Source organism: Primulina huaijiensis, chromosome 18 (assembly GCF_012295235.1).
Source record: "Primulina huaijiensis isolate GDHJ02 chromosome 18, ASM1229523v2, whole genome shotgun sequence".
Classification (NCBI taxonomy): Eukaryota; Viridiplantae; Streptophyta; class Magnoliopsida; order Lamiales; family Gesneriaceae; genus Primulina; species Primulina huaijiensis.
In genome coordinates this window covers 1,993,830-2,018,018 of record NC_133323.1, presented here as the reverse complement: position 1 = coordinate 2,018,018, position 24,189 = coordinate 1,993,830, and the positions used below count along the sequence as shown (strand labels likewise).

At 34.0% G+C, this 24,189-nt stretch overlaps 2 protein-coding genes, 1 long non-coding RNA gene and 1 pseudogene across 9 annotated transcripts; all 4 read right to left on the bottom strand.

Moving 5' to 3' along the window:
* Positions 1–435: 435 nt before the first annotated feature.
* On the bottom strand, positions 436–1,643 carry LOC140964319 (uncharacterized). Its single transcript, XR_012172870.1, has 3 exons — positions 1,481–1,643; positions 1,104–1,199; positions 436–480 (listed from the first exon to the last, which is right to left on the bottom strand). It is a non-coding gene; the product is annotated as an uncharacterized lncRNA (long non-coding RNA).
* Positions 1,644–8,154: 6,511 nt separating this feature from the next.
* On the bottom strand, positions 8,155–11,023 carry LOC140964141 (glucan endo-1,3-beta-D-glucosidase-like). Its single transcript, XM_073423681.1, has 3 exons — positions 10,853–11,023; positions 9,267–10,562; positions 8,155–8,402 (listed from the first exon to the last, which is right to left on the bottom strand). Exons 1-3 carry the CDS (start codon positions 11,016–11,018, stop codon positions 8,368–8,370), a joined length of 1,497 nt encoding a protein of 498 aa, XP_073279782.1. The 5' UTR covers positions 11,019–11,023; the 3' UTR covers positions 8,155–8,367.
* Positions 11,024–11,732: 709 nt separating this feature from the next.
* LOC140964140 (protein FAR-RED IMPAIRED RESPONSE 1-like) lies at positions 11,733–16,420 on the bottom strand (annotated as a pseudogene).
* A 1,791-nt stretch (positions 16,421–18,211) lies between these two features.
* Positions 18,212–23,688, bottom strand: LOC140964302 (protein FAR-RED ELONGATED HYPOCOTYL 3-like). 7 transcript variants are annotated; one of them, XM_073423954.1, is made up of 8 exons: positions 23,538–23,688; positions 19,770–21,939; positions 19,636–19,692; positions 19,228–19,296; positions 19,080–19,148; positions 18,916–18,984; positions 18,776–18,823; positions 18,212–18,689 (listed from the first exon to the last, which is right to left on the bottom strand). In XM_073423954.1, the coding sequence occupies exons 2-8, from the start codon at positions 21,906–21,908 to the stop codon at positions 18,624–18,626; spliced, it is 2,517 nt and encodes an 838-aa protein (XP_073280055.1). In that variant the 5' UTR covers positions 21,909–21,939; positions 23,538–23,688; the 3' UTR covers positions 18,212–18,623. The 7 variants fall into 7 exon arrangements, with proteins under 7 accessions (XP_073280055.1, XP_073280054.1, XP_073280059.1 ...); XM_073423953.1 differs by having other exon boundaries at positions 19,770–21,949; positions 23,538–23,686; XM_073423958.1 differs by having other exon boundaries at positions 18,212–18,680; positions 19,770–21,949; positions 23,538–23,686.
* Positions 23,689–24,189: the final 501 nt, after the last annotated feature.

The window sequence follows — 24,189 nt, the reverse complement described above, 5'->3', positions numbered from 1 at the left end:
ACACGAGTTCCACCCGATTTTGATGACTTGATTGAAGAAATTTCACTTGAGGTTTTTGTTCGAGACACGATTAACCAAATTGAAGGCCAACAACATGGCCATGTTGTATTTAAGAAAACTCGAGGTCTTCAAAGGAAATGCAGGAAAAAATAACGCAAGAGATGTGGAAGAAGTCTCAAATATTTTGGCTGATAACATCTTGACTTATGTGAAGGCAGTGGTGAATCGAACGATAAATTCTGTGAATGAAATTTAGGGGAGTGACCATCCCAAGGAGGAGGAACAAGTTCCAGCGAGTTACAAGGGGGGTGACGTTCCCTGGTCATGATGATATAAAAGAGAAAAGAGGATTGCACACTAGCACATATATTAACTTTGGAAATATTTGGAAAACAAGGGATTATTCCAAAATTTTATAAGATATAGCAAATGCTTACAAATTCATAAACATCCTTTCCAGCTCCACTTGTATCAGCGTAACTGGAAAAGAAGGAAAATCCCACCACACATGAATGCACTTTCATGTGGTTTAAATTCATCGAGTTAAACAAAATATTCTCATAGAGCGTTTTAAACACAAGCAATCAAATTATTTCCATCTGAAATAAACCTCACTGCGCTAGCTAAGTATGAATATCAATCACAAAATTTTTTAAATTGTGTACCAAGTTGGAAATCAACACTTGATCGAGTGTGAATTGTGTTAATAAGTGTGGATTTGGCATGGTTTGTTGAGTATTACTGTCAAATAACGAAATTAAAACTACGAAGAGAAGAACACTACTGAAATTCTTTGTGATTTTAGAGTGCCAAAAAAAAAAATAGTTACAAGTTATTGAAGTCTATAATGACCGATCCTTAGGTTCTATCCAGAGAAGTTTGCATCTATATTGAACTTTACAAGTCGAATGATAAATTTGCTGTCGTTGGTCTAGTAAATTGTGTGTAGTATTGTTGCTCCTCAAATAAAATGTTCAAGCTCAACAATGACGTACAAATGAAGGAGAAAGAGGATGTGGCTCCGTTCTATCAGTTCAACAACCGTAAATTACTTGCTACAAATTAACATCTGTTAAAAAATGCCTCTTGATAAGGAATCTTACGGAAGAGAATCATGAGCCACATAGTCAATTTGGTGCTTGTCGAGGAATTCTTGATTTATCACCCATGGCGCATCAGGGATGACCTCATCAACCCACCTGCCAGAAAGAGGTAGCCAGATGATTGATTAGCATATTATTTTTTAGTGAGAAAGGAGGAAGTTAACTTTCACAAAGTGAAAAATCGAAAAACACAAGTTCAGAGCATTTGAATTCTTGTAAATTACTCAAAAAAAAAAACACTCATCACAAATCAAATTCACTCATACACATGATTATCGATGTAATCATTGCTGAACTGCATTAGTATATATAACTTCAATTCCTCAGTAAAACATCAGCCAAAAATTCACTGTAATGTAAGGGAGGCGAATACCCACTTGCAATGGCGAAGAGACTCATAGCATCGGTCATAACAGTCTTCCCCTTGAACTTATGGGTAATCTCATCATTGCAGAATCCGACAAGCAAATACGTGTTGGGGAATCTACATAGATCCAAGGCAAGATATGTTGGCAGTTCAAAACTTTTACTTATGAGTTGCTTAAACAAATCGTAACTCAAAATAGATAAATTAAAGAAATAAAATAAAAATAACTTAAAGCGATCAAATCCGTTTCAACATCAATAGCCTCACCATATGGACATAAGCTAAACAGATTTGTAATTTCACCCACTTAGAAGGCAGAAAATACACAAAAACGAAACAACATTAATATTTTTCTTTTTATCACTAATAATTCATAAATAAAATAAAACGAATATTTTTCATCTATAAAAGACCATCAAATCCGATTTCACATATGTTCGAAAAAATGATTTGGTAATATTTGAGTTAGTAGAGTAGATGAACGTTTAGTCAATGATAAGGAGTTAGTAGAGTAGATGAACGTTTAATCAATGATAAGGAGTTCGATTCTCCAAATCAATATCTTCTAGGAAGAACCTGTCGTACAGTGCGATTGTCTTGGTAATTTGGTTTATAAGTTATTGTATTAGCCCAAGATTTATCCAATCATATAAAAAAGTAACGACTGCAGGTTCTCACATCATAAAAAAAATTGATTTCGTATAACAATAATTTTTTTGGGATTGTTCCACTTTTTATTTATTCACATTTTTTAGTAACGATGACTTCGTAGAACTTAACTAATCACTAATTAATTTTATAATAAAAATGTAACTAACTATGTTTTATTTTTATTTTTTTGAAGAAATAAAGTAATTATATTTGACTCCTTGACTAAAGAGCTATTCTCCACTTTAAAACCTCAGAAATCTGCAAGAAACGATGATAATTGACTTGTTATTAGCGGACGAATAATGGTTGCTGGAAAATAGGTGAAATCGTGTCACGTCTCACAAAAGATCTACTATTGATTTAGAATGAAGAATTTGATTTGAAAAATTATTTGAATAATGAATTTGAAATGACGTATATTTTTTATGCATTTCAATTCCATCAAAATTATCTATGCATCTACATTAATTATTTAGAGATAAAAATTTGAAATTCATTCAAGGTAAATTCCTTCAAACAATCAAAAAGATTTAAAATTTCATAGTTTCAAATATTTCAATCCAAGTTCAACCTAAAAATAATGTCATCAAAATACTCTCTATTAATATTTTGTTTAAAGAAAATTTCACGAAATATTAATTTACAAATTTGTTTAAGGGAACATGCAGGTTCTAAACACTTGCCTAATTAAGATTTTCGCCTCAGATATTGTCAAATTTTAGTCATATTTATCATCTTTGTTGTTGGAAAGCAATAGTTGATTATGTCAAAATAGCATTCGAAACATGAATTTTGTGTTATAGTACAATCTTTTAAAAATTTGAGTTGTAACATGAAGTCGACATGTGTGATACAACTCTAAAAAAATTGTTAAAATTGAAATATATGTAACTACAAATTGAAATATACATAAATAAATCTGAAATTTTCGCAAGAAAAATAATAATTTTTTTTAAAAATCAAAATATTTTATTAATTAATTTAATGTAATAATAAAATTTAATATTAAGCTAATAGTAAATTACTAACTTTAAATCTATATATTCATTCGCTGTATCCAATGTTCGTGAATAAAATTATGATTACATTACCATCTTTATAATTAAATCATTTATTCTTATTTTAAAAAAATACTTCTCATATTTTTTTTATGTGTTTTCGTTTTATCAAAAGTAACAGTACAGCACTAGAATTCTCCGACCTAGCACGGAAATAGTACGCTATTTGAGCATATATGGATCTGTCTGGTCGATCGATTGATGTTACCTAATTTGTTTTAACTTGTGAGTGATTTTAGTATATGATGTTATTTATCATCGGCTCGAAACATTAACGTAACAAAAAAATATAGTTTCGAATTATCAACATCATTGTAATACAATGAGATTAACATATTCCAAGAATTCAAATCTAGCTATTTTCGGAATATTGGTGTTCAAGTTTCGAATTGTCAATAGCATTGTAGTAAGTGACATAATTAAACATGTTACAAGAATTCAAATCTAGCTATTTTCAGTATTTATTTAGACATGAGGGAAATTTGTCGCAAATTGAAAGGAAATATTAATGATCGATGAAGAACAACACCTCGATTAGTCATCATTCATCAACACCATGTTCAAGAATATCACTATCCTCTTCTCGTCGATCACATCATGTGGTTGCTGTAATCCCGATGATCTTTAGAGCTAGAAAACCCAGACGGCGTGTGGGATGAAACGGCCTCGCCGCCGCCCTGCATCCTATTTATCGTGAACACTTGCTGTAGCTGTAGGGGGTGGTGCGAATACTGCATGTGAAATCCAGCCGCGGGGGGAGAAGTAATAGCTGTGGCAGCTTCATTCCTAGCATCAAGCACGAACGTTTCTCCGCCACCGGGGGGTTGAGACCTAGCGGCGAAAGGCGCGATGGGGGCCCCCGTGAATCGCTGCACCATGGACCGAAAGTTGGCGGTGTCTGTGTTGAAAATGGTGGTGGGGGTCCGCCGCAAGACCTTCGCCCGACGCCGGAGGGGTTTTGATATGCGGCCGTGATTCGGGGTCAAGTCGCTACTCCTTGAGTAGGCGAAGGAAGTGGCGGCGGTGGGCGGAGGAAGGGTTTGGTTCATGTCGGAAAAGTAATTTGTTTGGTAGAATTGCATCCATTCATTAGGTGTAGACATAGTTTCACTAGTAGCCATGTGTTGAATAACGACAACACTACTCATTCATTGATTTATTTATAGAAAGGTGAAGGTCGAATGACTTGGAATAAATTGACGAGTTAATGAAAAGAAAGCTCACGAGTTTGATTAAGATATCTCAAATATTTATATTCGTAAAAATGGATCAAATCTGATATATATTTTTCATTAAAAGTAATATTTTAACATATTGATTCGAGTGATGAAAGATATGCATCACAAAATTGGTCCATTAAATGATCTTTTATACACGAATTTTAGAATTCGTCTCGAACCGGAAACCTTGGTCATCGACATATATCTTGGTAATACAAATTTATAGGGATATTATTGAATAGTCATCTGTTCAATTAAGTTGGGATAATTATAATTTAGCACGTTCCACGTGCCTTTGAACGAATTGGATTAGACTATGTAAATTTGCTATATTTTCAAATTAATTTAATGGTATCCGTATGCTCATATTATTTTTATTTTAATGATACATATATCTGTAAATAACACAAACAGAACAATAAATACGTTGGAGGGTTTTGTTTTGTTTTTTTTTTTTAAAAAAAAAAATAAATTATGTAGTGCATATATCAAAATCATGCGTCTAAATTTTTTCAAAAACGACGAGCGCAGCCCCCCACCAAGGGCCGGCTCTATCTCCATCACCTCGAGTACATAAATTATTGTTTATTTGTGCATCGAAATATGTAAATATAAACCGAAAAAGTACTAATGAGTTGATTTCTTGTGGGACAATATCATATATAATGGTTAACTTAAGCTATATTTGCAATGAATTCAATATTTTTGATATAAAAATTAATATTTTTTTATGAGCGATCGAATCAAGTATGAGATATTTGTTTCACAAAATTGACTCATAAGACTATCTCAATTTTTTTTATTTATATTTCTATAATATCTATGCTACATTATAAAATATGAGATGCGTATAATTACTTATTTGAAGTCATTGTATAGTTTTTTATATACCAAAATTTCTCTATAAGAATAAAAAATATTTAACCTTTATTTAATTAAAAATATGATAAAAATCGATTTTAGTAAATTTAAAGTTTATCTACAACATATCTCAATGATATTTTCTTTTAACTATAAAGATATTTTTAAATCATTAAAAAAATATTTTTAAATTTCAAATTAATATATAAATATTTTACAAAAACATCATACATACACGCATTACATATATACGAAGAGATGCTAATTATTATTGAACGAGAGATTATTGTACAAGAATATCAGCAGATTTTCTTTTGCAAAATACTCATTTCTCATTATATGTTATATTTAATGAGATTACAAAATATAGCCAATAAAATTTCTAATAAAGTTTGATGAAAAAAATTACCTCTATTATATAATTATTTTCATAAACATTTTTTTAATACAATGTAATTTATATACACATGTCGTACGAGTTCCAAACACCATAAATCATAAGACACTTTGAATGGGTTTTGAATTCAACGTTTTTACTGGTCAAAGCAAAGAATACTTGGTAAGTTTGTGATTGGTCTTCGTCGAACAATGAAGTTCTAGAAGGTAGTTTTATTATTATTATTTTTAATAATATAGTTTATGGACATAACAATAAGTATCTGGAAAGAATTTTTATTACTAATTCTATATAATATTTTATCCGATCATATTATTAAATTATATATATATACATAATATTTTTATTGAAATATCGTATAACAGCAGGAAATTGGTTCATTGAATTGAATGTAATGATTCCGTTATGAAGTGTGATAAAATTTAATTTAAAAATATTTATCAAAAAGTTTTTGATAATGTATTCGTTGTATTTTATTTCTTGAATAATTAATTTTAAGACTACTTTTACTTAATTTATGATACTGATACGGTCCGCACAGGTAGCGGAAAATATTAATTATATCACATCATTATATATATATATTAATAAAAAATAAGGGAAGTTGGTGAAAAATCCCCAACCAAAACATTTATTTGGGTTCACTCCCTACCCACAAAATTGTGGTACTATGTCATACAAATTGTGGTACACTTCATGTGAAAATGTGGTACACTTCATGTGAAAATGTGATACTAAAAAAGTACCCAGGGACTGAACAAAAAAAAAAACGACGGCTGGGGAGTTAAGTCCAATTTCCCGTAAAAAATACACATGTATTTATTTTTAATTTGATCAAATAATACTAAACAATTAACACGAAATTATTTTCAATTTAGAAGATTTGTTCGATTTAAAAGAGAAATTTTGTTTAGATTTTTTTCTATATAAAATATGGAGTGCTTTGAATAGTTTTTAGTAGAGTAAAAAAGATAANCACACACACACATACACACACACATATATAGATAGTTATTATTTTCCCCCAAGCAAATTAGGTAATATAGAAATAAATCATTTACCCTCTACACTGAACAGACATGCAAATGAATTCCATATGTATGTGAAATAATGGAGTTATTTATTTTGATAAATAGATGGACATTCGTGGTCATTCCAAGAATCTGCATAAAAGCTCATTAAAGGATACGGCGTCGGCTCGTTCCATTCCCCCGGCGTTATCCATCACTAAAGCATTTTAAAGAATATGAAAAGTGAAGACCTTTTAAAAGTTTGTGATGCACTTTCTTGTATTTACAATACATCTTGGGGTGTATTCAATATAAGAAATTTATTGATTTTTAATGACTTTTGTAGATTCTAAAAGTCTATATATATTCAAATAAGACTTTTAGACCCTCTATAGAAGTCTAGTGGTATTCAAATTTTCAATAGATTTTTAATAATTTCATGGAATTCATTAACATGCAAACATTAAAGTTTAAAGTACAACTATAAATTGTATTTGGTTCAACCCAAAGATTTGGATGGATATTTAAAACTTTCTAACTCATACACAAGCTATTTATTTCTCTCTTTATCGCTTCACATTACCTCTCTTCTTATCTTCTCTACTATCATCTATCTCTATCACTCTCTCAAATTTTCGAAGTGTATCTCTATATATATTTTCATATTTTTTTTTCAAATTTTTCATTTTTTGGCTGAGTGTTCATTTAATAATTTTTTATTTTAATTTATAAGAAATTTTGAATTCTAGAATTGATTTTGTGATTTTTAATTTATGATTTATACAAATTAATGTAACATTCAATATTAATAAAAGATGATAAAAAAAATATCGCTTAATTCTTAATAATTGAATAACCTCCCAACAACCATGATTTTTTAAATTATTTCTAGTATTTTCAATTAATATGTAAACTATGATATTTTTATACAAAATTATATCAACACGATGCTAAATAATATTCTTTTCACATGTATATTATCAATTGAAAAACAAAGTTACAAATTAATCAATTGATGTATTTTAAAAAATTTACAAACATGCATACAAACCCACATATATACACATGTAAGGATTAAATGTTTTAACTTTTAAATAAGTAAATTTATTTATTAATATAAATGTTGCAAAAACTATGTCAAACCAAATATGTTATGTATATCAGTTAATTATTGGTTCAAAAAAATTAATAAAAAATAATATATTATAATTAAGTACAAAATTTATAAAATTCTATTAAAAAAAATTCACAAAAGTCTAAAAAATCTTGCAAAAAAGTTTACATGAATCCACATAAATCTGTTTATAAATATATGAGATTTTGTAAAAGTTAATAAAAATCTATCAAATACATAAAAGTCTATCATTTAAAAAATTCATTAAAAATCATCGAAATTCAGAAGTTAATAACCCCACTTGAGGTGTTTAATGCGATGAAAGATACATGAAATGAGAAGGACAAATTTATAACGCTTAATCTTTGTGGAATTTGAGTCAACCGCTGCTGGATGTATAATCAATTAATATCTTATCTTTTAACACTGAATGACACAAAACATGATATAAGACCAAAACACACAATAACCTTTACATTAAAATATGTATATAATAGAATTAGAATATGTCATAACATGACGTTACATGAACTAATTCATACCAAAGAGACTTTGAACAGGTTTGGCTTCTCCTTCTTCTTCTTCTTCAGTATCCAGTAGGGAATTCACATTTACCATACTCTACAACCACATAACTAAAATTAATTACGAATAACAGTGTGTCTGATTTTTCTTTTTTTCTTTGATGAATAAAATATAATGACGGTTAAAAGTCGCCTGTAATAAGAATTGAATATGTTGTATTTAGATTCAAAAGTTATATAACAAATCTTATAACATAGAGTATGTCTCTTATAAGACGATCTCACGAATCTTTATCTGTGAAATGAGTCAACCTACCCATATTCACAATAAAAAGTAGTACTCTTAACATAAAAAGTAATATTTTTTCATGAATTACCCAAATAAGAGATCTGTCTCACAAAATACGACCCGTGAGACCGTCTCACACAAATTTTTGCCTATAACATATTATTTTATATTATACCTGAAATATTTATAATATAATCAAATATTAATCATTTAATCATCAACATATACATCAATTTTTATATAATATAATGATACACACAAAAACAAAAAACTAACTCTTGTAAGATAGATTTGTGCGATTAAAAAAAAAACATAAAGAAATTATTCGTGTGGGTCAATCACGTGCACTCCATTCCAATTAGCTTAGCCACTTTCAGGCCCACCCCAATTCGACCATAATCTACTCTATTATAAATTAACATACAGCACATGTTAGCCACTATGCCACCCCAAACTCTTAACATACGCCACTTATTGTCCGTAAAAACAAAATCAAAAAAATTATTATACATAAATTTAAGCGTTTTGTTTTGTTTTGTTTTTTTATGATGTATGAACTAGCCATCGTTATTTTTTTTTAATGGTTTAATCGACCAAATAAATAAATTAAAATTCTAAAAATTTTAAAATTTAAAATTTAAGCAGTTAATAATAAAATGGAAGAAATCTTACTGGGGTGTTGAGTAGCAATATAAGAGGCCCCACCAAAATAGCAAGTCCCGATGCCACGTCCCTTCTTCTGATAATAACTGTTGAATGCGTACGATGCGTGAGCCTCGAGTGTGTTAGGATCGAAACACGTGGACCCTGGCTGGATCGGATGGCAATCGGCGCCACCTTCCCCGCAAGCGTAATCTAGACCCTCCTGCAGCCTATCCTTACCGGCATCCATCTTCGCCACGCACCACGTCTCCCCACTCCCTGTCGATACTCTCTGCTCGCCGCTTGTGCCCGGAGGTTGGATTTCTCTGTAGCTCTTCAGACCTTCCACTGTGAACGGAACCTCGTAAACCTTCTTCTCGTTGGGGTAGAACAGCCCGAAGTTCCTCTCCGACGTGGGTCCCACCTTCTTGTTCTCGTTGAAGAGGGCGAACAGGAACACGGTCAGGTTTTCGTTGGGTCGCAATGGGGTCCCGCCGCCGGTCAGGACTCGGCGGACTAGGTTTCCGTTGTACGAGGCTGCGTTTTCTATACTTGCACCGTGCTCGTTTGAGTCGCCTTTGGACGGCCACCCGGTTTCGCTGACAATGATTCCGACGTCTTCATATTTCAACGCCGACATGGCCGCAAATACGGCGTCGATCTGAGCGTCGAAGAGGGAGAAATAGTGCAGGCCGTTGCCAGCGTCCACGACTCCGGGATTCTCCCGGGAGAGGGCATAGTCCAACGGTATGACGTCTGCATTGGATTCGTATGCGAAGAAGGGATATACGTTCACCATGAGTTTGGACCTGGTTTTCCTCAGAAACTCCAGCATGGGCTTGAACACCGGTTCGATCAAGTCCGGCCGAAACGTACCGGCCGAGGAGGGGTACGAGTTCTGCAGCGCGCTGAGTGCAATGGGAGACGACAGTTTGATGTCTTCATGGAGTTTGTACTTGACCAGTGCTTCTTGAATGTTATACAGCGCCGGTATCAAGTAGCGAGTGGTGTTGTGAGTGTCGACGAAGACCTCATTCCCGACGGCGATGGCTTCGATGGCGGTGGATGGGTGGTAGGCCACGACATTGCGGAGAACCCACGAATAGGCGAAGGACTGGCGGCGGGCGGCGGAGTAGAGGAGCTCGTTGGGGAGATTGACAGTGACTCTGATACCCGACCCGGACAATGCCTTGAGAACTGCCGGGTCGGTGTCGTACGCCTTGACCCTATCCAAACCCTGCGATTTCAGGAGCTGCACCACCTTTGTCGCCGATGGGAGGTTGTTTGCTATCCGGCCATAGTTCACACCAATGGAACCTCCACCTTCTGCAACCCAACAATGTACCATTAGCGCCCAAGAAATTAGAGGGGGTAAAGCCCAGAAAAAGGCATGTAAAATGCGGCGGCATCCCAATTGATTGAACTCAATTTGTTCATATAATACGCGTGTGGGAAGAAGAATAAGAACAAAAAAGAAAAATGCAGCCAAATCGAAGTCTATTTTTGAGCCATGTACATCCGCAGAACTCGAAAAATTTTAAAAGTTGATATGCATTGCTGCCCAATTCACAGAAATATTAATACTGTATGGAAAAAAGGGAAAAAAATACAGATACCTGCAATTGAAAGAAGAGAGAAGATTAGCAAGAGGAGAGAAATGGGGAGAGCTTCCATGAACTGCATCTCGAAAAAGTGGAAGCTCAAATTAATGGCCACTTCTGATTTTGTTCTTTTAAAGCTTCCCTTCTTGTTGGGGGAAACAGAGCGAGTGTGAATGAGCATAGAAACAGTTTCGTCTTTAACTATATATTATTATTATTATTATTATTATTATTATTATATTCTTGAAGCTATTAAATAACTACGTCATAATAATAATAAAAATTAACAATGAAATTTTGTCGCTGAAAATACTTCCATAGGCAAAATTTGAAACATGAAAATGGAATTGCTAACAAAAATTCACAACTTAAAAGTTAAAACATTTCGGAAACAAATAAAACATCAATTCAATACGTTTAAAAACGAAAATTTTTGGTTTGACAAATCAGAATAAAAAACTGTGACCCTTTAGTGGTTATCCTTCAAAATTCTACCTAAACCAAAAAAGATTCAACTTTTTCCTCAACAGATGCAAATTCTTTGGTTTTGTAAGAATTTTGACGATCGCTTTTGGTTGCACCAATGTAAAATCGGGACCGCCCTTTAATTGGGACCCATGTCAATTGACCGTTTCCGGCAAGAATCTTTGTAAATTTGGAAGGGCCAACAAAAACACAGTCATGGTATATTATCTTTTTTATCTTATTTAATTTAACAAGAATAAATATGAACATGTAGTAGTAGTGTGGAATTATGACACAATAATTTGTCAATTTGGTTCCGGGGCAATAGCTATAAAGTAGAGTAATTTTGTTTTTGTTTTTTTTTTTACTATTTACTAAAGTCAGTAACGCTTCCCGAGATAGAATTAAGACTGTTGTCATAATTCTTAAGTTGGTCAAATACCTTCACAGTTCTCGATATTTAAGAGTCTTTCATAATTGACACTGTCGATTAAGAATGGTCACACAATGGTGACTAGTTGCCACAGCTAAGATGACAATGTATTGAAATACAGAGAAGATGACTATTTTTAAAAATTAAAATAAAAACACACACACAGAGTAGGGGGTTAAGGTTAAATAATGCACGAATTCACTATTAAATTCCCAAATCCACCATCTGATCAGACCCGTCAACGAGAGAGCAGAAAGTTGATGGTATGGTATCCAGATTATCTTGACCTGCAAACCTGCAGTGTGCCATTGGAATTTGAAGGAAAAATGGAGCTATGGCTGACAAGATACTTTGTATTGAAATCTACCTGTCGCTAGGTTCTTCACGTTCCTTCAGCCAAAGCGGAACCTGCTAAAAGCATGAAAAAACTTTCAGCAAATCAAATAGTTAGGGATATACAAACTGTAAGGCGATCATGCCCGGATCCTAAATTCCGTGAATTCAGAAATCCGCCTCCGCCCCTGACTCGTGTCACACATTTCTTTATACTTTGTTGAACTGTTAACCAGGGTAAAGCAAGATTCATCAATCAATGATATGGCAGAAAAGTAGAAGACGAGATACAAAAACGCTTCCACCGACTTATTAACAGTTTATAACATCATTTTGAGGGATCTGTCTTCTACAGTAATTAGAGGTGCGGAATCCTAATACGACCAAGCTTTTGAAACATCTACTACAGCCACAATATCCCAGAAAAATGTAAAATCTCGACTGATGGCAGAGGATGTGGCTATTGTGGCAGTTCTGAAGCATGTCTAGCATTGCCTTGCAACTGCAACTATCTCACATTATGTTCGTCCTGATAAAAATTCAAAAATGGAAGTCGTTGAGGAGTAAAGTCTATTAAGTAGTGAATTATTGAGATTTGAGACACGTTGTTGCTACAAGTGACCTGCATGCCATAACTGAAACTTTGTTGTCTAAAATCCAAATGCCCCTACAAAAAATAGAGTGAAAAAGATAACCCATCGTCTATGATAAACATTGCAAGATTGATGCGTAATCCACTAGAATACCAGTCCAGGCATATTTTGTTGAACTCCATAAAAGCCATCATGACTGGACGCAATGGGGTTTAACTGTCCCTACGATACAACCCAAAAAGATACACACCCCATCAAATTACATCACATGTAAATAGAACCGAGGTTCTGTAGACTTTAAGGCATCAATTTTTTATGACGAAGTAAACAAAAAATACCAGCCCCTGCATTGTCTGTTGGCCAACATAGTACGCATCTTGTGGTGCCTCCATCAGATTTAACTAATCAATAGAAAAGGTCATATATAATGCATCATGCTGTTTTTTATATTTTCATTCTAAAAACCATTACATTCAGAAGCTAGCATCTTTGACCACTAAAATGTTCCTACAATAATGCGGTCAGGAACCTCACAAAGGCTTACCAGTCCGTGCACATTATGTTGGGATCCGTAGAACCCATTTAGGGTCATTCCATCTGAATATAAATTCTCCTGTAGAGGGGAAAATCATATCAGGAGAGCGTAGTCTTTCACGCATATAAGAGATTACAAATGAGTTCAACCTTTCAATAGACATCGTGCAAGTTATAAGCAAGCCATGGAAAAACTATTACTAAGCTACACTATGGCTCGCCACTTGTTGCAAATGGTCTTGGGCTTCAACAACAACTGTCTTGTCTGTTTGTAACTGAGATATAGACATGCATTGAATATATTCCTTGTAACAAATGATTACCAAACGAACATAGATATTGACAGCAAATAAAAAGCTACTAACTTTTCTTCTCTTGTTTGCTGCCTTCTTCTTTTTTGTTTTAGTAGAATGGACGAATTGACTCTCTTCATCAGCACGACAAAGAGCAACAGAACTACCACTAAGTTCCATGGTATTTCGGTTATTAATATTTACACACTCCTTCAAGGCTTCAATTAAAGTATGGCAAGCAATATTGTGATTATTCTCAGACAAAGAACCTTCTTCACCCAATTCAATTGCACGTCTACAAAGATCATTGTATCTCTGCACCCTATTTTGGATTCCCTCTGTTCCTTCTATCGCTACTTGCCTGGTTTTTGCATCTTTTGTCCACCTTTTCAGGATGTATCTGGATGGGATACTATAAATACCACATATCTGAAGGACGATCATTGAATGCCTACAAAGAAAGCCTCTATTTTCAAACATCACACATGAACAAGAAACCTCTGAATTCACCTCATTCCATGTCACCATAAAATGCTCAACTTTTTCGCAATCATCGACTCTGAAAGTACTAATTCCTCCATTTTCTTTTTCCTTCTTAGGATGGCAGCCTACCACGCCTAAAACTTCATCCTGGAATTTTCTAAATATTGCATGTGTATAAACTGTTGACATCTGTTTTTCCCAAGGAGAAGGTGATTTGAGTGCGGGCTGTTTGTGCCATGAGTCAAAGTCAGCCATGTCTTCCTCTCCATGCCTACTTTGAAGAATTACTCCATATTGTCTCACAAACTCTTTTAGATTGATCTTTTTGTGAAAGTATCTATCAAAGAAGGAGTTGACACTTTCCGATCGTTGAGATGTAGATAACCCTGCCAAAAAACATTCCTTCAGAAAAGTAGGAACCCACATCTTACGGTCTGCATACAGTGAAAGAATCCATTCATTGTTATGTAGTTCAAATCTGCCGATCATCTTCCACCACCTCATGTCAAATTCTTCATCTGTCAACGATTTGAATATACACTTGTTGAATTTTTTCATCAAACTATCATGATATTTGAGTGCATGAGCAAGAGTTTCAGCCATTCTTTCTAATATATTCCAAAGTGCAAAGCAGTGGCGCGTATATGGGAAAATTTCTTCAATAGCAGATCTCAAGTGGTTATCTTGATTAGTGATTACCACTTTAGGAGCTTGCCCACCCATTGCTTTAACCCATGATTTCATTAACCAGACAAATGTTGGTTTAGTTTCATCAGCTAACAGTGCACTACCAAGCAACATTGGCTGAAAATGATGGTTCACCCCAATGAACAGAACAATAGGCATTTTCTCATTGATTTTCATGTAAGTGGTATCAAAGCAAACAACATCATTGAAGTAAATATAATCTTTCCTGCTTTTCCCATCAACCCAAAACAAGTTCCTCAGACGCTGATCTTCATTCAAGTCAATAGCATAGAAGAAAGAAGGGTTTTCTTTCTGAATTCTCACAAAATACTCAAGAATGACCTGAGCATCCCCCTCTTCTAATGCCAAGTACCGACCTCAGTCGAACTGGTGATCAAACTCATTCTTGTCAAGGCAATAATTATGGCCCCCACCATATTGTCTAGACATCTCAACATACATCTTCCTTGTCCTCTCACTAACTGCATGCAAAATGTCTATATTATTCTTGTCAGCTAACTTCGCATTCCTATGAATACGAAAATGATATGCTAAGGCAGGCAAAAGCTCGTGATTGTGCTCTTTCATAAATTCATGAATATACCATTTTCCATCTCGCTTTCTCTTTACATGCATACTAGCCTTACAACCTGTCTTTTTGACACTTGGTCTTCGACTACTGCCACCCTCCGATTCTGGTGTGACCCCATATCTTGAGCATGCAAATTTGGGTCAATAAACTCTTTGGTTTTCTTAGAACGTCGACTATTTTTAATCGACGTGGTGAATCCCATAGATTTTCCATATTCCTGATAAAATATATAAGCCGTCTCATGGGATTCAAATTCTATCCCATCATGTTGTTCCAAGTTTTCACCTTCAATCCCTACAGTATCACTTTTAGGACAGCCAATCAACTGTCCATCCTTATTTTGAACACTATCTGAAACATCAATTACACATAAACCGGTCACACCACCAACAGCTTCCACGGTGTCCACAAAATCCACCATCTTCGAAATGTATATTTCCAAGGTTATTAAATTACTGCACGACTCATGGTTCTACTATAAACTAATCAATCCTGTAGACGGGCAAAAAGAAGAACATGAAATTGTGAATAAAATCTAAAACATGACAAAATGAACTTGAATAGAGCTAAAATTTGGGCTTTTCTGTATCGACTCAGGATCATATAACACAAAATATAAATGACTATAAAATTAAAAATACAAAGTACCACCAGCAACTATTATTCTTTCTACGCTTCGACTTGCTTCAAAAGAACCAACAAAAATGCTACGTGATTGCATGTTGATTGAATCAATAAACTCAAAAAATACAAAGCTAAAATTTCAAATAACCAACAACCAAAACAACCTTGCACAGACAAAAACTTTTCAAAGCCCTGATCCACAACTTACTTATTTGAGATCAAAAATGACACCAAACCCGATTCGCATTATCACATAACACCAGAATTTCACCGAATAAAAAACCTGAAACCGCAACAATTGAAGGCCTACTTAATTTTTTCTGGAATGATAAACCCAAGCTAACCGCCAACCCTTCATTATATTCACTCCCCATCCCCACGAGGATTCGCCGCAGTTTAAGATGAGGATTGAAAGAGAAGGTTAGCCGCACCTTCAGATTATGCCTTGAAATGGAAAAACGATGATGCAGAACCAGAGCCGGTCGAATGAAGAACTAGAAAGACCCCCAAATCCATCGTCCTAGGCGCAACTACCTTTAAGTTTAATTTTCACATACAATTTCAAATTACCTTATTTATTAAACTAAAAAATTTAATTTAATTAGCAAAAAAAATCATTTCAATTGATTTCAAATTTATTTGAGTATAGATGTATTTGAAAATAATTTAGTATACAAATATACATTTTGAGATTATTTCAATCATTTTGAATATAACTTGCTTAAAACGTTAACTAATATTATCTTACTTTGTTTACTTTACACATATTAATCCAATAAATTTTGTATAATTCATCTTGAAAATTTTATAAGCTTTGAGCCCGTTTGATCGGAATATTGTTTGATTATGAAAGTTATTTAAGAAAACATTTAGCAACTTTTAATAATATAGAATTACTTGATTTTCAATTTGTGCTTTTACAAAATAAAAACAAAAATACTTTTCAACATTTATTCACGATAATAAGGATCGTTGTTGTTTTTATTATTATTATTATTATGTTATTTTTAGTTAATAATTGTATAAGTTTAAGATATCGAGTATGATTTTATCTGTTTTATTCATAATTTATGTATATTATTCGTCTATCACGTGTTTCGATTGATTTGTAAGTTGATTTAATAATTAAAAAAAATTATTAGCTAAAGTACGAGCAAAGCACGCTAGGACGGGTATTTTGCTCGCCCCATCATGCAAAAGAGGGAAAAAATACCAGATCTGCTAGGCGCTCATCTTAGGGCAGATGTTTAACGTGTCTGACTGAAAATTAATGCGAGCATGTTGTGCTAAAGGGGTAGAATTTGTCTGTACTAGTGCGACCCGATAAATAAATGCAATATGCGTGATTTGTTATTTTTGTGAAGTCTTGGAGACATCTATATTTGGGAGAAGCCATAATACATGAAAACTAATCACTATTCATCAAGATTAAATCACACACTTAGCCGCACAAGAGAGAGGGCCGCTCAAAGAAGAATTCAAGCGAAGAACTAGAACTCAACACAATGTTTTTCTTATTTTCTCTTTTCTTTAATTAGGATTTAAAGGATCATACACTCAAACATTTATATTGTGAATTATTTTTTAATATTGAATTTTGGTTTTAAAGTATTATTGATCATGTTATTATTTTGATGGCATATTTAAAGTATAATCATCTTTGAAGTGATTTTATATGTTATAATTGACAATAAGAGTGGATTTTATAATATCATATGATAATATAATCCGTAGATCTACAACTTGCATAGACATATGGAGTTGAATACATGTTGATAGTCATTGACCGAAAATCGAAAACTAGATGATTTCACAGTTTGTTAATGCGATTGCAATTGTTAAATGACACAAGGATAATTGATTATTATATTTTGTTAATTGAATTAATATAGCTTGACATAGTGTACTGATAAATTAAAGAATCTCGTAAAAACATGACTTATGAATTGAAATTCAATCATTAGAGAAGATTTAGAGGTAGATGAGCCGAGATCCTTATAATAGTTTATTTATTATTTTCAGTCTAATTATTTATGTTGCGTTTGTTTTATCCTTTTATTTCATTATTAATTTAGTTTATTAATTAATTCAATTATTGTTTTAATTAACTAAAAAATTTGACTTGAGGTAAATTTGTCTAATAAATCTCTATGAAATCGATACTCATACTTTGTACATTATATTATAACTTGACTCGTACACTTGCGATTCATTCGAACTTAAATGATTAATTTTGTTAAGGAATTTACAGTGCAAAAAACGTGCAAAAAAGTTCGAACAATGGAGAATTTGAACAATCTACAAAAGTTTTAAATAAATCAAATAGAGAGATGTTATATTAAAATGGAGTATTCTACTATGAGTGACAATTTAGAAGGACAGAGAGGTGAGAAATGACTTCAGAAATTTGCTTGTAATATAGCACGAGTTCATATCTCCTAAGCCCAACAGGAACTCCGAGCCTAAACTTGTCTCCGAGCCTTCTTTTTATTGCATAATTTACAAATATTTAATGGTTCACAACTGCAAGAGGATACAACTATATCATGATAACAGCTAAAAGAATCCGCCATTATCCGATTCAATCATCCTACTTATGTAAAATCGGCCACTGATGCATAAGCTACAACACACTTTACAACATGAAACTGTCATCCGGATTTTGTGCCACCACTCCAGACACTGCTGCCCCATTATATAGTTCATTAGGAGACTTGAACGCTTTGTTTGGCCGTGAAGAAGATGACTCTCAAGCATGTCTTTGGGCATCATCATGCAACTGGGCAGATCTTACGTTAGGTTCCTCCTGCAAAAGCTATATATGAATTATCGAACCACAGATTGATGAGGTGATATGAGAGATTTGTTAACTTTTGCCATCTGGATAATGGAAAGACTAACCCGAAGACCATAGTTGAAATTTGGAGTGCGGAAAAAATCCATTTGTCCCTGAAGAAAGACATCCATGGTAATTTTGTTATATATTAGATGCTATCCGCCAAGAAAATATTAAAAAAAATATACGTAGGATAATTAAGTACCAATCCATGCATGGTAGGATGAGTTCCATAATAACCATCATGGGCAGGTGCTATAGAATTCAGCTGGCCCTTCAAAAGAAGTTGACACAGAAATTAATTATCCCAAACAAATTATCCTAATACCAAAACTTATTTCTCATCTTATAGGCAAATAAATTACATACCAGTCCCTGAATGGTCTGTTGGTTCCCATAGTAATTATCACGTGAAGGAGCCATTAGGTTCAACTGTACCTTCCAAAACAATTTAAGGCAGTTAGGAATAGTGCATGCGAATATCAATTCATGGCATCAACTTGACAAAAATGCCTACCATTCCTTGCACCCCTGGTTGGTGTCCAAAAAATCCATCAAGATTGACCGGTCGAGAACCCAATTTCTCCTTGACATAGAAAAGAAACAATGCATCAAGAATAAATAAAAAAAACGAAGGTTGGAGGAAACCGCAAAACCTATCATTACTGACGAGATTAGTAGTTTCAAAATGCACTTTCTAATTCATACATAAAGCGAAAACAGCCGAGTATTCATGGCCTACAAGAACTCCAAAATTTTTATCCCTACTTTGTGCTACACTATGCCATGGTTTCGTAAATTTGACGTGCATTTCTATTTTTAATTACTAATTATTCAGCCAAGCTTCCTTTAGGTTGAAATTTACAACTCATCCAGATTCGATATCCTGTACAACTTAGAGGCAAAGAAATTCAAAATGAGATACCATTTGTTGCAAGCTTTCCGGCGTCCCAACTGTCGTAATATCTGGCTCCACATTTAACTGCAATACAGGTAATACAACCTTTAAACACAATGGAACATAAATAAAAATAGAACAGATAACTTATTCACAACAACCTTCCTTTTCTTGGTAGCATTTTTCCTCTTATTTGTCTTGCTCCCTTTAAAGTCTTCTTCAATGCAGAGAAGACCTGGTGAGGCGGATGCGCCGGTTTCTACTAAATTCTTATCTGAGTTGTTAACATTCAAACAATTCTCAAAAACACCATCAAGTGCACGTACAGTCATATTATAACTCTCTTGTGATAATGATGCTTCTTCACCTAATTTTACAGCTCGCTCATAAAGTTCGTTATACCGCTGCACCCTTGACTGAACCTGTTCAGATGAATCTCCAGTTAAATATCCACTCCTGGCATCCTTAGTCCACCGTTTCAAAATATATTGGGGAGGAATTGCAGAAATACCACAAATTTGAAGGACAATCATTGCATGTCTACAAAGAAAACCTTTGAATTCAAATAAGTGGCATATGCACGATATTTCTGATCTCATTTCATTCAAAATGACGGCAAATTCTTGATTCCTTTCAAAATCTTGAACTTTAAATTTAATGGTGGCATCAACCTTTTCCTCTTTCTTGGGGGCACATGCTACAGCACCCAATACCTCAACTTGAAACTTTTTAAACACTGCATGGGTATACACCCCAGCCATCTGCTTCTCAAATGGTGACGGAGACTTCAAAGCTGGTTGTTTGTTCCACGTATCCGAATATGCCTTTGCTTCCTCTTCATATCTGTCTTGTAGAATTGACTCATATTGTTTCACAAACTCTAGCACAGTCGTCTTCTTATGTACATACTTGTCAAAGAAAGAATTCACGCTCTCTGATCGTTGAACAGCGGACATACCAGCTAAAATTCCATCTTTCAAAAGGCTTGTCACCCATTTTTTACGGTCTTCAAAGAATGATTGGAACAGTTCGTTTTCTTTTAGCCCAAACCTGTCCACCAATTTATGCCACCTCTTCTCAAACTCCTCATCTGTCACTGATCTATAAATGCACTTTTCAAATTTAGATGTAAAATTTTCATTCTGTTTAATTACATGATCTAGGATCTCGGAAACCTTTCCCATTATGTTCCACAAACAAAAAACATGGAGAGTGGAAGTGAATATCTCGGAAACTACCGACTTCAAAACCTTATCTTGATCTGTAATCACTATTTTTGGAACTTGACCGCCCATTGCTTTCAACCACGTTTGCATGACCCATGTAAATGTGGCTGCGGTTTCATCTGATATCAAAGCACATCCAAGAAGCATGAACTGATAGTACTGATTGACCCCAACAAACAGAATCAGAGGCATTTTATACTTGTTTCTGACGTAGCTTGTATCAAAAGACACAACGTCACTAAAATAGACGTAATCATGCCTGCTTTTAGCATCAACCCACAACATACTCTTCAGGCGTTGGTCTTCACCAACATCTACTGCATAAAAGAAGTTGGAATTCTGACACTGCATCTGGATAAAAAACTCAAGCATAATGTTCACCTCTTCTGCATCCATTGTCATGTTCCTATTCTTCTCAAATGAGCTTCTGGAGTCATGTTTGAGGCCAACTGCACTTTTATATTCAGCAAACTGCTTAGCCATTGCAGCATACATCCTTCTAGTTTGTTCGCTTACAGCTTGGGCCGGTAATAATTCGTGGTTGTGCTCTTTCTCGAATCTATGTATTATCCATTTTCCATCTTGCCTTCTCTTAACATGCATGCTTGCCTTGCAATCTGTCTTTGCACATGCTCGCCTACCTGTGGCAATCTCTGGGTCCTGCTTGCTTCCTTGTCTACTGCGTGGTCGGTTTAAAGATTTCTCGTATTCACGCTTAGTTCCATATCTAGAGCATGCAAATTTTGCATCAATGAATTCCCTTGATGTCTTTGAACGGCGACTATTCTGAATTGCGGTATTGAATCCCACAGACCTAGAATATTCCTGATAGAAAGCATATGCATCTCCATGTGAACCAAATTCCATACCAGGTAGAGGCTCAAGAATTGCCAAATCTTTAAAATCTATTTCAATCTCCCCGTCTTTAATATGCAACTTTTCCTCAACATCCACCATACTTCCACCAACACCATCTAAATTGAGGGGTTTCTCATCTCCATCTAGCATATTAACAATTCCATTGTGCTCTTCTCTATCAGTTTCTCCAGAAGGTAACCTAAGATCTATATCCATGACAACCTGTTTCCTTATAATTCAAGTTTTCCTGCAGCCACCTAGAATAAAAAAAGGTCATTTCAGCGACATATTCAACAAAAATAAAAAGTATGCACTCAAGTGTTATCAACTTTTCAACAAATGCAACAAATGTGAAGAGAGCAGGGTTCAATTTCCAATTATCAAAATACTCTAGAACATCGCAAAAGACAATGAATCATGCTTCTGGAAGAATAGTACAAAAGACTTGAAAACTTAATAATTACTTCTACATCGAAGCACTGGAAAATCCCAAGATTCACTAGAAAAACGATGTATCCTCCGAAAACTTGCATGACAAAAATCAATTATCGCAGTTGATAATTGGACTAGTAAACTTTGACCATGTAAGCACAAAATGAGTATATATCATATTTCCTGTCTGATTTAATACCAGATATTGGAATTTTCACCAAACTAGAACTCCAACCCTATAGATTACTCGTGTGTCACGCAAAACTAATAGAAGCCAATGATTATGATATGCTGGATAGCCTCAAATTCAGTGCCAAAGAACATATAGACGCCATGTATTTAACTGCAATCTCATATACTATCCAGTTTTCACAGCTTATTCAGATCCTCTTATTTCTCCAACAAATTGGCTTTACAAAAACAAAAGACCTTTTGGAGTTATACTACTAAATCTCATTTATCTATCAGGGAGGCCTATATGGGACAACGAGAACAGGGTATACACAGCAATCATTTGCTATGAAGACTGTCTCTGCCATGGTGTATACTATATAAACCCATTATCTATCAGGGAGGCCTATATGGGATAATGAGAACGGGGGACAGGCAGAAAACATTTGCCATGAAGACTTCATTAGCTCCCATAACTACCAGTTACTGATCTCTCTCTCCATTCAAAAAAAAATGCCATCAGCTAAGGGGAAAAATCACAATCTTCTTTCCTATAAATCTCCAGTATGTTCCCCTCACCCACCACTCATATCGCACTGTGACTCATCCGCAGAACCCATGCATGGAATGGCTAACCATTTTCATCTTCCCGACCAATATTTCGATGAATAGGGCTCCAAACAGAAAAGTAACAACACCATTTGTGCTCATAGCTAACTAAATTATGATGGCTTCTAACTTCAGTATCAGAAGTCACCAATCTTTTTCAAACTCGAAATAATTCAAACCAGAATCGTCCACTGTAGCTGACCTTTCTTAACGGAATTGATCCAAACCAGAAAACGCAAAAGTGGCAAACTTTCTGGAATTACAAAAATCCATTATGGCATTTTCCAGCCAAGCATTCCACAACAACTATAGTGTATCGAAACATAAAGTTCAAAACTACAGCTTTCCACACGAAGTTCAAAAGGAACCTTTTCCGGTCCCTTTACCCACCATCAAAAATGAATAGTAATTTTAAACAGACTCCTGTTAGATAGCTGACAATTATAATCGCAGCTATAAAAAATTGATAAAATATTGAATCCCAAAGCGTCCAGTGATACAACAACACTAACGTAGAGAAAACTACAACGCCAAAACGGCAGAATTCGGTGACTTAGCTAAGGCAACGGCGAAATTATAGTTGAAACAAACGAAAGGGCCAAAAGGACGGGGGTGGCAGGAGGATGGTCATACCTGTAATTTTATTTTTCTGTAAAAAATTTCGATCTCCAGATCTGCAAATCCACGCGAGGGTTTGGGCGAGTGGATGACTGCTCTTCCCCAAAATCGATTGGACTCTTTAGGGTTTTCGATATTTCAATCGCTTCGACGATTTTTACCTCGCGCGTGACTCTCTGTTAAAAGAGTTAATAATTATTATTAACTACAATTATTGTAAGTAAATTTTTAAAATTATTATCTTATTATTATTATTGGAGAATATTCATAAATATACGATAAAGAATAATTTAACTTTTAACTTTATAATAAATTAAGGATGAGAATAGCTCTCGTCTCATATATGTTTATTTGTAGGATGAGTTGATTCGATCAATAATTATCATGAAAAATAATGTTTTTGGTATAAATAACGATATNACTATTTCATAATATTTGAAACAAGATAAAATAGACTAAAAAATTTCAAGAGTTTATACTTAAAGAGTTGATATAAATGAATTAAAAATAAAACACAAATAGGCTCATTGGTATAATTTCCTCTTAAAAATAGAAATAAAAATGCTGGGGACATTGATTCAATATTATTTAATTTTAATTTATATAATGATTAATTTTTTTTGAATTATAATTATATCTATTTTTAAGGAATTATAATTAATTTTTA